The sequence below is a fragment of the Garra rufa genome, chromosome 6, assembly GCF_049309525.1.
Source record: "Garra rufa chromosome 6, GarRuf1.0, whole genome shotgun sequence".
NCBI classification, from domain to species: Eukaryota; Metazoa; Chordata; class Actinopteri; order Cypriniformes; family Cyprinidae; genus Garra; species Garra rufa.
In genome coordinates, this window is record NC_133366.1 from 54953731 (window position 1) to 54967840 (window position 14110).

General features: G+C 35.5%; 1 protein-coding gene across 1 annotated transcript; it reads right to left on the bottom strand.

Moving 5' to 3' along the window:
* Positions 1-735: 735 nt before the first annotated feature.
* On the bottom strand, positions 736-14055 carry blzf1 (basic leucine zipper nuclear factor 1). Its single transcript, XM_073842236.1, has 7 exons — positions 14004-14055; positions 11931-11988; positions 9632-10053; positions 7381-7580; positions 6229-6357; positions 3831-4056; positions 736-2254 (listed from the first exon to the last, which is right to left on the bottom strand). Exons 2-7 carry the CDS (start codon positions 11953-11955, stop codon positions 2069-2071), a joined length of 1188 nt encoding a protein of 395 aa, XP_073698337.1. The 5' UTR covers positions 11956-11988; positions 14004-14055; the 3' UTR covers positions 736-2068.
* Between the last annotated feature and the right edge of the window lie 55 nt (positions 14056-14110).

The following is a 14110-nucleotide window of genomic DNA, read 5'->3' on the forward strand; positions in this document are numbered from 1 at the left end:
CCTTTTTTTAGCATTTTCACAATATTTTCAGACAATTTAAGCATTTGCGCACTCATTTTTCGCTCAAATTTGCAGAAAACACCGTCACATTCTCATAATGAAAGTGAAACAAAAATCTGCATTATTAATGGTAATTTTTTTTTAATTTTGGACTGGAGTTTGAGCTGGAAATGTTTCATTAAATTAAAAAAAATACAAATGCAGAAAATATATTTTTTGCATTTTCACATTATTTTCAAACAATTTAAGCTTTTGCACACTATATTTAATTGAAATATTTGTAGAAAACAACGTCACATTCTCATAATGAAAGTAAAAAAAAAATCTGCATTATTAATAGTAAATAAAACAAATGTTAATGTAAAATAAAAAATAATTTCTTTAGCTTTAGGCTGAAGTTTGAGCTGGAAATGTTTCATTAAATAAAAAAAATACGATGGACTTATTTATTTTGCATTTTCACATTATTTTCAGATAATTTAAGATTTTGCACATTAAATTTAATTTAATTCAAATTTGCAGAAAAGACCAACACGTTCTCATAATGAAAGTGAAAAAAAAACTACTTTAGTTTTGGATTTAAGTTTGAGCTGGAAATGTTTCATGAAAACAAACAAACAGTGGAATCAGTTTTAGCTCTGTGCATTAAGTTCTGCTATTTCAATTTAGTACAGAAAAAAGTTAATACTTCTGGTTTCATTAAATTGTATCAAAAATGCAAAAAAGAAAACTAAACTGGTTTTCACTCCAAATGATTTATTTTACCAATTTGGAAGGGAGATAAACGTACAGAAAATATCAGTGAAATGCTTTAAAAACAAAGATTTTATACACTCTGGTCCAGTAAAACACTTTAATTGTGAGCCTAGAGAATATTCACGAAGTCTGTAATACAGTCCCACCATACGGCAGAATCACCACTGCATTATATAAACACATCCTACACACCCAGCTCAAAGCTCTCACGCTCTGTTTACAGAACGAAAGACATAAATACATACAGAACCTCTTCAAATCTCACTAAACACTTGAAAATCTACATCATTCACTCGTCCTCGTGCTGTTTCACATGCATATGATTTTATTTCTTCAAACAGGAGATGTTCAGCAGGATCTTCATGCAGCTCTTCTTCAGAAGATATGGAATAACGCACTCGTATTATGACACTTTCATGCTTTTTTTTTTAGCCGATTCACTTTTACTGTGTAAAAACACTAAATTAAAATTAAAGTACAAAAAAAAATTATATATTTTTTATTATTATTTTTGTATTTTTAGTAATTAATTTCTAATTTATTCTTATTTTGATTTATGAACATCTTATTACTAATATTTTCTTCTTATTCTAAATTCTTATCTCAATTTTTAAAATTAATTTCTAATGATTAATCTCATATTTTAAATTCTTATTAATCTAATTTCTAATTAATAATTTCCTATTATTAAACTTCATAAACATTCTGCTGAACATCATCTGAGCATGAAACTTTCATGCTTTTGTGGAGCCGATTCACTTTCACTATGTTAAAAAAAAAAAAATTAAATTTAAAAGTACAAAAAAAAGGTTAGTTTATTTATTTCAATTTATTATTAATCTGATTATTGTTTTAATTTTAGTAATAAATATCTAATTAATTATTTTAATTTCTTTTTATTTATGAGCATCTTATTACTAATGATTTTCTTATTCTAAATTCTTCTCTCAATTTTTTTAATTAATTTTGTATTTTAAATTCTAATTAATCCAATGAATTTCTAATTATTAATTTCTTATTATTCTGATTTCCAATTATTAAACGTCATGAACATTCTGCTGAGCATCATCTGAGTGAATAAATATAAGCATGCAGGTGTGAAACATGAGGATGAATAGCCAATCCCAGATTTACCGCATTAAATCTTAAATCAGTCCATCATCCACATCTGAGGCTGACATTTAGACACAGAGTGGATCTCTGAGATCATTTGTGCAGATCAGAGTCTCCACTGGAGATCTTGTGAGTCTGTGGGGTTTGTCTTTGGTATTTCCATGAGCATTAATACTGTTGTTGTAGATGTGGTGTCGCTCTAGAGCACGATGATCTCTCCGCTGCAGCGCTCGCAGCAGTTGAAGGTGATGTTCTCGTAGCGCGTGTACGGATGAAAGCGGCCGATGCTCTTCTTATTGGGCAGGAACGGGGAATGAACCGGGTCGGATGCGGACGGGTCCGGCTCCTTCTCAGAGCAGGAGATGGGGTCTAGACTCCGCAGCACCTGGACAACACAGAAAAACAACAAACAAATCAAGCTTTCAATGCATATCTGTTTCTGCAATGTTACACCCTGGGAATGCTGGCAAAAACACTGTTTTTTCATGCACCTGTCAAGTTTGAGATTTTCGGTTTTTGGTGTTTCATAAAGTGTTTTTTCAGACTAGTAAAAAGAAAACTGTTAAGTGTTTCTTTTATTGCACTTTATCTATTTGCGTCAATAGATTTCAATTACAATACTTTTTTTTTTTTCTCCTACACTGAGCCATAAATCTCCACTTCAGCAGCACTTACACACACCACACTTTACATTTTTATTCTTGTCTATATCCTGAAGGATTCTACAGAGGGATTCATTCATATAGAATTTGCTTGATCTTATACATTTTATTCCCTAAAAAACTGTAAAAAAATATATGTATATGTATAAATTAAGTATTTTCTGAATTAGTGACAAAAGAAGATACCCAAAATCCTTTTGTAAAAACATTTGACTCTAATATGTCAAAAAAATTAAACGAGTTTTAAAACTGACTTCATTCAGTGTTTAGATCTGTGTACTAGAAATGTATGCAAATCAGCGCATATTTTATTGAATAATGCTCAATTGCATATTTAAACCTAACATTTTAGAAAACGTAATACAAAATGTTTGTAATTATCAATGTAATCAATCAACTGAGTAAGTAAGGTGATAACTATTCGGGTTTTTTTTTTACCCTATTCTCCTGCAGTGTCTCGCCTTACAGGATTAGTTCAGTTCCAGAACAATGTACAGATAATGTACTCACCCATTTGTCTTCCAAGGTGTTCATGTCTTTCTTTCTTCAGCTGTAAAGAAATTGTGTTTTTTGAGGTGAACATTTCAGGAGTGTTCTCCATATAGTGGACTTCTATGGTGCCCTAGAGTTTGAACTTCCAAAATGCAGTTTAAATGCAGCTTCAAAGGACTCAGATCCCAGACGAGGAAAAAGAGTCTTATCTAGCGAAATGATCAATAATTAAAAAATAAATAAATAAAAGAGATGTTTACTTTTTAACCTCAAATGCTTGCTCTTGCTCTGCGTGAACTGTGTATTCCAGTTCAAGACAGTTAGGGTATGTCTAAAAACTCCCATCTCATTTTCTCCTCCAACTTCAAAATCGTCCTCCATCGCTGCAGAAGTACAGACCCAGTGTTTACAAAGTAAACGTGCAAAGAAGAAACGCCCTTTACAAAAAAAAAAAAAAAAAGGTAAACCAGCGATGTAGGATGATTTTGAAGTAGGAGGAGAAAATGTGACGGGAGTTTTTTGACATACCCTAACTGTCCTGAGCCGGAGTGCACAGAGTACATATTCGCATCACAGAGCAAAACAAGACCAGCATTTGTGGTTAGAAAGTGTATAAAAATTATTTCATAGAAGTCCACTATATGGAGAACATTCACGAAATGTTTTCCTCAAAAAACTATTTCTTTACGACTGAAGAGAGAAAGACAGGAACACCTTGGATGACCAATGAGTGCATTCTCTGTAGATTTTTATTCTGGAATTGAACTAATCCTTTTAAAGTAACACTGATCTAATTAACTTGCGGACCTTCTCTGCCATCTTCTCGGCTGGTGTGTTGCAGAGCTCTGAGTGCTCTGATCTTGGGTTCTTCTTAACGCTGCCGCTGCTCACGTTTCCCAGCAGGTGTGAGTTGATGGCGTCTGCGAGCTTGTGATTGGCTGCGGCCAGTTCTCCGGTGCTGAGCGGCTGCGCGCTGGGATAATACGTCTGCTGCCGACCCCACTGCAGAGACACCAGCAGCTGCTCCAGAGACCTAAACATCAGACATAACATCAGTAAAACACCAGCAACACCAATCACAGGAAAAGAAAATGCAATGTTACTTCTGCATTACTTTGTCAGCTTAACGAAACTGTTAGATTGATGGAGTGATGAAAAGAGAAATTCAGAGAAACCTTTAAATCTAATATGACAACAAAAATCAGGACTTATTTTAGTATTTCAGTAAGGCTCAGCACTAGGGCCATTACTCTTTACGCTTTACATGTTACCCTCAGGAGATATCATCAGGAAACACGGTGTTAGCTTTTACTGATACTCGGCTCTACATTTCTTCGCAGCCCGGCGAAACATAACAATTAGAAAAACTAACAGAACACATAGTTGATATAAAAAACTGGATGATGAGTAACTTCTTACTGCTAAATTCTGAAAAAACAGAGGCGTTGATTATTGGACCTAAAACCTCTGCATGTAATAACCTTAAACACTGTCTAATACTCAATGGCTATTCTGTCAATTCTTCATCATCAGTGTGGAACATAGGTGTGCTATTCGATAGCAATCTTTTGTTCGTAAGACATACTTCTAGCATTTGCAAAACCACATTTTTTCCACCTCAAAAATATATCGAAATTACAACCTATGCTCTCGATGTCAAATGCTGAAACGTTAATTAATGCGTTCATGACCTCAAGGGTAGATTATTGTAATGCTTTATTGGGTGGTTGTTCTGCACGCTTAATAAATAAACTCCAGCTGGTCCAAAATGCAGCAGCTAGAGTTCTTACTAGAACTAGAAAGTATGAGCATATTAGACCAGTTCTGTCAGCACTGCATTGGCTCCCTATTAAACACCGTATCGATTTTAAAACCTCGCTAATTACTTATAAAGCCCTCAATGGTTCAGCTCCTCAGTACTTGAGCGAGCTCTTATCACATTATAGTCCCTCATGTCTGCTGCGTTCTCAAAACTTTAGCATTTTGATAATACCTATAACATCAAAATCAACTGCGGGCGGCAGATTATGTTCTTATTTAGCGCCTAAACTCTGGAACAATCTACCTAACACTGTTCGGGAGGCAGACACACTCAGTTTAAATCTAGATTAAAGACACACCTCTCTAACCTGGCTTACACCGGTTTCTATCTTCTAAATCTGTTAAAGGAACACTCCACTTTTTTTTGGAAATAGGCTCATTCTCCAACTCGCCCGAGTTAATAAGTTGAGTTTTACCGTTTTGAAATCCATTCAGCCGTTCTCCTGTTCTGGCGATATCACTTTTAGCATAGCTTAGCATAGATCATTGAATCCTATGAGACCAATAGGATCACGTTCAAAAATGACCAACGAGTTTCGATATTTGTCCTATTTAAAACTTGACTCTTCTGTCGTTATATCGTGTACTAAGACCAGCCGAAAATGTAAATCTGCGATTTTCTAAGCCGATAAGATTAGGAACTACACTTCCGTTCCGGCGTAATAGTCAAGGAAGTTTGCTGCCGTAATATGACCGAAGCAACAGCAGTAATATCACACAGAATATAGGATTCAATGATCTACGCTAAGCTATGCTAAAAGTGATATCGCCAGAACAGGAGAACAGCTGAATGGATTTCAAAACGGTAAAACTCAATTTATTAACTCGGGGGGAGTTGGAGATTGAGCCTATTTCCAAAAAAAGTGGAGTGTTCCTTTAAAGGATGGTTAGGCTGCATTAATTAGGTCAACCGTAACCAAGAACGCTTCCCATAACACCTGATGTACTCTCTGCATCATAAGAAGAATGGCATCTACACTAATATTAGTATCTTTCTTTCTTATTCCGAGGTCATCGTAGCCACCAGATCCAGTCTGTATCCAGATCAGATGGTGGATCAACACCTAGAGACGACCTGAATGTCAGGGGAGAGAGACAACATCAACTAGATGAACCCTGGAGACGAATCATCAGTAAAGAACTCCTCACCTAGACGGCCACTGGCGCAAGACCACTGGAACCAGATGAGTCCTTTGCAAATCTGACTTTGCTGCAACATGGAACTTTTGCACTAGTGACACTATTGTCTTATTTAATACTGTAAAGTTTCTTTGACACAACCCATATTGTTAAATGCACTGTATGAATAAATGTGATTGAGTGATTGATTTACTTCCATTCGGATTAATTTGAGGAGTGTTTAGATGTGTTCTGGAGGCATTACCTGTGCGTGTGCATCATGTCTCTGGAGAACTCGTCTCTCTCTCGCAGCAGATCCTGAATGGCACACTGAGCGTCTCTGGTCTGCCGCTGTAGAGCCGCTCTGGCATTGGTCAGCTCCTCTGCCATCACACTGTATGAACACAAACACACACGCATCAGCATCTTCACATCCACTTCTTAGGCTGGGAGGTGATCATGCATACTTAAAGGCTTAGTTCACCCAAAAATGAATATCAGCTCATTATTTATTCACCCTCAAGGCATTCTAGGTGTATATGACTTCCTTCTTTCAGACGAATCCAATCAGAGTTATGTTAAAAAAATGTCCTGGCTCTTCCAAGCTTTAGAATGACAATAGGTGGGTGTTTCTCTCCAACAGGCCAAAACAAGTCCAATAAACTGCATTTTAGCAATAGACATTTTTTTGGATGGGTCAAAATGATTGATTTTGTATTTTGTATGAAGTAAAGATCATGTTTCTTAAAGATGTTTTGTACATTTTCCAGCATAAATATATGAAAACTTAATTTTTGATTGGTAATATGCATTGCTAAGAGCTTCATTTGGACAACTGTAAAGGCGATTTTCTCAATATTTAGATTTTTTTGTACCCTCAGATTGCAGATTTTCAAATAGATGTATCTCAGCCAAATATTGCAATATCCTAACAACTTATTTATTCAACTTTCAGATGAAATATAAATCTCAATTTCAAGAAATTGGCCCTTTTGACTGGTTTTGTGGTCCAGGGTCACATATATAAACGAAATTATATTTCAAAGTGTAAAACGCCTACATACAAATTTCTAAAGAAAAAAATCCAAACTTCAGGAGTTTTTGTTTGAGAACACAATAAAAAACACCCAACTGTTGCTAGCGTTTTTCCTAAAATTCTGGAAATTCACTCATTTTTAGAGAAAACAAAAGGAAAGTTGTAATTTTAAATTAGCTAGACAAAGTTTAAGTGTTTATGCTTATAAAGATATATGACGATTGATGCTGACTGCTAGAATAGATCTGAAAAAAACTAAATAATGTACAGGTTAAGGGTTAAAATATATATATTTGAAAGTACCATTAAAAACACACATGAATAGTGATTCCAGCTTAAAGATTTTATATGTATCCCATGTTTTTTTGACTGAGGTCTCACCGGCTGGCGAGGAACTTGCTCCTCCAGACGTCACACTGAATGCTCATGCGCTCCAGCTGCTCTGCTGTGTGCGACAGGCTCCGCCCCAACGCCTCGTTCTCCAGGATCAGGTGGTTCTTCTCTCGCGCCAGACGCTCAAAGTGATACTGAAGATCATCTCCTACAGACGCCACCAGCAGCTTCTTCAGCTCACGGTTCACCTGACCACACATTAGACCCAGATTAAACTACACTAGATCAGTAACGCTCACAGATTTTGAACTTTACTTGGGAAAGCCTTCTCTAAAAGTTGGAAATCGCTTGGAAAAGCTTGAAGTTTGAATTTAACTGTTGAACTATTGAAGTTTGGGACAGAGTGGGAAAACCTAGAAAGGTACTAGCATGTTTCTAACAAGATTCAAACATGATTAGCATGTTTCTAGCATTTTGCTAGCATGATTGGCATGTTACTAACATGCTAACATGATTCTAGCATGATTAGCATGTGTCTAACAAACATTTTTCTAACATGTTCCTAACCTGTTTTAGTATGATTAGCATACCACTAGCATGTTATTAGCAAGTTGTTAACATGTTTCTAGCATGATTAGTGAGTTACTAGCATTTTGCTAATGTGTTTCTAGCATGATTCTAACATACGTTTCTAACATGATTAGCATGTTTCTAGCATTTTGCTAGCATGATTAACATGTAACTAGCATGTTGCTAGCATGATTAGCATGTGTCTAACAAACATTTTTCTAACATGTTCCTAACCTGTTTTACTATGATTAGCATACCACTAGCATGTTATTAGCAAATTGTTAACATGTTTCTAGCATGATTCTAACATACGTTTCTAACATGATTAACATGTTTCTAGCATTTTGCTAGCATGATTGGCATGTTACTAACATGTTGTTAACATGATTCTAGTATGATTAGCAATTTACTAGCATTTTGCTAACATGTTTCTAACATGATTAGCATGTTTCTAGCACTTTGCTAGCATGATTGGCATGTTTCTAACATGATTAAGTTTTTAACATGTTTTTAAATAATTAACAAGTTGCTAGCATGTTGCTAGCATGTTGCTAACATGATTAACATGTTACTAGCATGTTGCTAGCATGATTAGCATATTATTAACACGTTAGCATGATTATAACATTATTAACATGTTACTAACATGTTATTAACATGATTCTAGCATGATTAGTGAGTTACTAGCATTTTGCTAACGTGTTTCTAGCATGATTCTAACATACGTTTCTAACATGATTAACATGTTTCTAGCATTTTGCTAGCATGATTGGCATGTTACTAACATGTTGTTAACATGATTCTAGCATGATTAACAAGTTACTACCATTTTGCTAACATGTTTCTAACATGATTAGCATGTTTCTAGCATTTTGCTAGCATGATTAACATGTAACTAGCATGTTGCTAGCATGATTAGCATGTGTCTAACAAACATTTTTCTAACATGTTCCTAACCTGTTTTACTATTATTAGCATACCACTAGCATGTTATTAACAAGTTGTTAACATGTTTCTAAAACATGTAACAAGTTGTTAGCCTGTTGCTAACATGTTGCTAGCATGATTAACATGTTAGTAGCATGTTGCTAACATGATTAGCAAATTACTAGCATGTTGTTAGCATGATTATAACATGATTAACATGTTACTAAAATGCTAACATGATTCTAGCATGATTAGCATGTGTCTAACAAACATTTTTCTAACCTGTTTTAGTATGAATAGCATACCACTAGCATGTTAGCATGTTATTAGTAAGTTGTTAACATGTTTCTAAAACAATTAACAAGTTGCTAGCATGTTACTAGCATGTTGCTAGCTTGATTAACATTACTATCATGTTAACATGTTTCTTACATGCTGTTAGAATGTTGCTAGCATGAATAGCATGATTCTAACATGATTAGCATGTTACTAGCATGTTGTTAACATTTTAACGTAATTAACATGTTTCTAGCTTTTTGTTACAATGTTGCTAACACGATTAACGTTACTACCATTTTGCTAACCTGTTAACATTCCTTTAACATGCTTAACATGTTACTAGCATGATTTTAACATGATTAAACTACTAGCATGTTGTTAACTTGTTTCTAACATGATTAACATGTTTTAAGATTTTGCTAACATGTTAACATGATTCCAAAAATGATTGCCATGTTGCTAGCATGATTAGCATGTTGTTAGCATGATTTCTATGTTTTCTAATCATAAATGATGATCTGACCTCTGTCTGGACTCTCAGCTGGTTGCTCAGTCCCTCTTTGTCCTGCAGCAGGCGGCGCTCTGAGTTCTGCAGTTTGTCCAGTGCGCTCCTGTAGTCCTGCGGCTCAGAGGAGGGTGAGGGCGGACGCTCGTCTCCGTGTTGAGGGGATCCTCTGTCTTCTAGGTGAGGCCCCACGCGAGCGCTCCGGCTGATAGCTGCCCGCGGAACCATGATCCTCACGACCTCCACCTCTAAACACGCCTCTCTGCTCACCTTCCCCAGGTGCAGGACTCCCGGCGACTGGACCGCCGCCGACGCTCTCGGACTGTGCTTCGGAGTGACCATCTTCAGGAGCGGGGCCTCTGTGGAGAGCTCAGGGGCCACCGGAGGCTTGTAGGTCTCCATGCCATCGCCGGGGCCTCGGACGGCCACCACAGACACATCTGACACAAGAGACACGTCAGAGACATTTACTGTTATCTGCATCGATGCGGTACCCTGGAAATCCAGAGGTCTCGCGAGAGCACAATTTGAATCGTCTCTGCAAGACACTCTGGCATCGAGCAATGATCCACGTTACTGCATTACGTAAGCAGTTCTGGGAACCAATCAAATCGGTGTATCTGATGTAGGCGGGGCCAAGCTGATGACGACAGCGCTGCGACGTCCGGAATCATTTAGTAAACAGATGAACACCAGTTGTTTAAAACGGCTTTGGCCGCTACAATGAACGAGTTAGACTTGGCTTTTCATATAAAAGAGGAACAGAAAACCACACTCGAATCGTTCCTTTGTAAGAAGGACTTTTTTGGTGTTTTGCCGACTGGATACGGCAAGAGTTTAATCCATCAGTTCGCTCCGCTGGTAGCTAAGCGTATGGGGCTTAGTGAAAACTTAGTGATTGGTCGTGGCATTATCCAATTGCGTGCAGTGAGAGTTTCAAATGCAGGCTTGGTGCCGCCCCTCCAGTTAGACCCTTTTCATTGCTCGATGCCAGACCCTTAATCTTAATAGATTAGGGTCTGGATTTTTCCAGGCTATTGATGTGGCATTCAGATCAGAAAGATTCTTCTCCAAAATCAATCGCATTTTTGAGGGCCTAAACGTGCCTGAAAACGCATGAAACTTTGCACACACATCAAACCTGGCGAAAATTTACGTCTGATATGGGTTTCAAAAGTGGGTGTGGCAAAACGGCTCGATAGCGCCACCTTTACACGTTCAGCGGTGTGCTCTTTCAGCTGTGATTCACATACATGCACGAATATCGGTACACACATGTAACACGCCAATACCTACAAAAAAGCCTCTTGGAGCAAAATCCGAAACCCAACAGGAAGTCGGTTAATTTTAATTTTCTCAGCAAAATGTGTCATTTTTGCCTTTTTCAGGCGTTGTACTTGAACAAACTCCTCCTAGAGATTTATTCCGATCAACGCCAAATTTGGTGAGTCTAATCTAAAGCCCTTTGTGACGTTAAAGTGCGAAGATCTAGAGTTTTCGTCGGAGGGCGTGTCCGTGGCGGCCTGGCAATTTCGATGTTTCGCCATGGTCATAGAAGTTGTTATAACTCAGACATCCAATGCCCGATCTGCCCCAAACTTCACATGTGATAACACTCCTGACCTGAAGACATCTACATGCCCATATTCAGTTATAGTCATAGCGCCACCTGCTGGCAACAGGAAGTGTCATGCTTTACGCTGCAACAAACTCCTCCTAGAGATTTACAGATCAACACCAAAATCAGTCTAATCTAAAGGCCTTAGTGATGTTAAATTCCAAAGATCTTGAGTTTTTGTTATAATCATAAAATGTCCGATGTGCCTCAAACTTCGCAGGTTTGGTAAGAGTCCTGGCCTGAAGACACCTAAAGGTCAATATTCAGATATTATCATAGCGCCACCTGTTGGCAGCAGGATATATCATATCTTTCACTAACTCAAACATACCAAGGTCAATCTGCACCAAACTTCATATGTTTGATGAAAGTGCTGGTCTGAACACATCTACATGCCAATAATCAGTTATAGGCTAGCGCCACCTGCTGGTAGCAGGAAGTTTGGCACACTTAAATGACTTTGACATATTTCTCCAATATTTACTGTATTAAAAGCATACTGCCCATCGTTCGCTGTTTTCCTAAAGCCACCGGTCAGCGGTGAGCCCGGGTGCGAGGGCCCTTTCATCACTGCTTGCAGCTTTAGTTTTGTTTTGTTTTTATTCTGCTATATACAATGCTGTGGCAATATGTACCCAAGTATGTCATGCAAATAAACCAATAAGAATTGAATTGAAGATGATGGACAGATGAACTCACCTTTAATGATCACTTCAGCAGACATGACTGCGGCCAGACTAGATCACTCCTCTACTGCCTGCAAAACATAATCACCCTTAATAATCAAATATTATATTTTATGCTAATTTTATACACTAATGTATCCTTCTTTTTACAATTTTATGATGCAACAGATGACTCCTAAATACATATATAACATAAGATACTAAATTTATTATATATTTTATGCACATTTTGAATTAAAAAAGGTGACTCATGCACAGAAAATTAACAATTCTTTTTTTACCAATAAATAAATGTTGTTTTTTTTGCCAATTTTAAATGTAAATCAATATTTTTTATTAAAATGTTATGATGCAACTGTTAAGATTACTCATGCACAGAAAATTAACATTTAAAAAAAACTATTAACTTTTGTTAATTTTGTCATTTCACCTCATAGTTTTTGACTTTTCAATGTTATAGTTTTGACTTTGTCATAATGTAAAGATGTATGTAATGTAAAGATTATGTACCATAATTTTCTAGATAACTTCCACACTGAAAAATAATATATTTACATTTTTATGTAAACATTACATATGGTATTTAAATTTTATATTAAAATGTAGGCACTATATATTATTTTGAAGCAAACATAGCCTGCAAACATACACATGTTTAATAAACATATGTTATATTTTATGCAAAGTTTACACACATTTTTTATACATTTCATGACACAACAGATATAAACAGAAAAACTAATTTGTATATTTTGCATTTTAAATATTTTACATTTTATTTTATGGAAATTTTACATAATTTTTTTAATCATTTATTTTCTTTACAAAAAGAAATATTTTATTCAAATATACAATGATACAACAATCTAGATGACTTCTGTGTAGAAAAATAACATTTTATAAACAAATTTTATATTTTATGCAAATATCAAATTATATATTGATATCAAAATCATATGATCCAACAGTCCAGGTGACTCGTGCACATAAATATTATTTTTATAAAATCTTAAACAAAATTAACTTTCATTTCAAAATTGCACCAGTCTAGATGACTTCCACAATGAAAAACAATATTTTTTGTTAAATGTTATATTTTATGCAAAATTTATACTTTAAAAAAAATATATATATATGACTCGTGAAACAGAAAAACATTTTTTTTTAGATTTGTGCACATAAAATTTACAAAATAAAAATGTAATAAATACATTGAAAAATAATGTAAAATAACTGAAACAAATGTGATATCTTCTGCCATTTTTAAACAAAAAAAGAATATTTTATTGTTAGTAAATGTTATAAAAATGCAACAATCAAGATGAATTGTGCACATTTATGATAAATATTTCACTTTTATTTTGTGCAAAATGTACAATTTTATGATACACCAATCTAAATGACTTCTGTGTAGAAAAATATAATATAAACACAAATATAAAACTTTTTAATAAACAAATGTTTTATTTTTTTTTATATTTCATGAAGCAACAGTCTAAATCGCTCCTGTACAGCCTGTAAGAAAAAAACAATTTTAATAAAGATATAAAAGTTTTTAATAAAAAACGTATCGTTTCTAAAATACATTTTTAGAATGCAACAACATTAATCATTTTGTTACAAATCCTCTGTGTGTCTGTAACAAATCAACAGACTATTTTAAACAAATAAGCATTAATGAATCAGGATTACTCAAGTAAAGCCGATTTCTAGTCTCGACATGTTCAGACCTGATGAGCTCATGATTACTAAAGCCATAAACAAAGATGTTTACATTAACCTTAGCTAGTCTAAAAAACTAACGCTAGTTAACTTACCAGCTGGGTGAACAGAAAAATACTAAAACCGTTTCATCAAAACATAAACACGTGTATCATAGATAAAGAGAGTTTGGCCTTTGCTCTGTTTATCTGTGTTTGTTTATCTGTTACTGTGGCTAGTTTGTGTCACACAGAAACCGCTCGCTTCTAGATCATAAAAAAACGACGACGTCAGGTAAAAGTGTAAACCTTACTAAAACACGACGATGTTAATGAGCTTACTAAACGATAAACACGAGTGTTTTATAATTAATTTTGCCACGTACCTCAGAGCGTCGACTTCACAGGCTCCATGTTGAAACCGGAAACAGCTGATAGCGGCGGAACTAATGTGCCGCGGAACTCATGTGTTCAGGACGTGTTTCCGGAAACT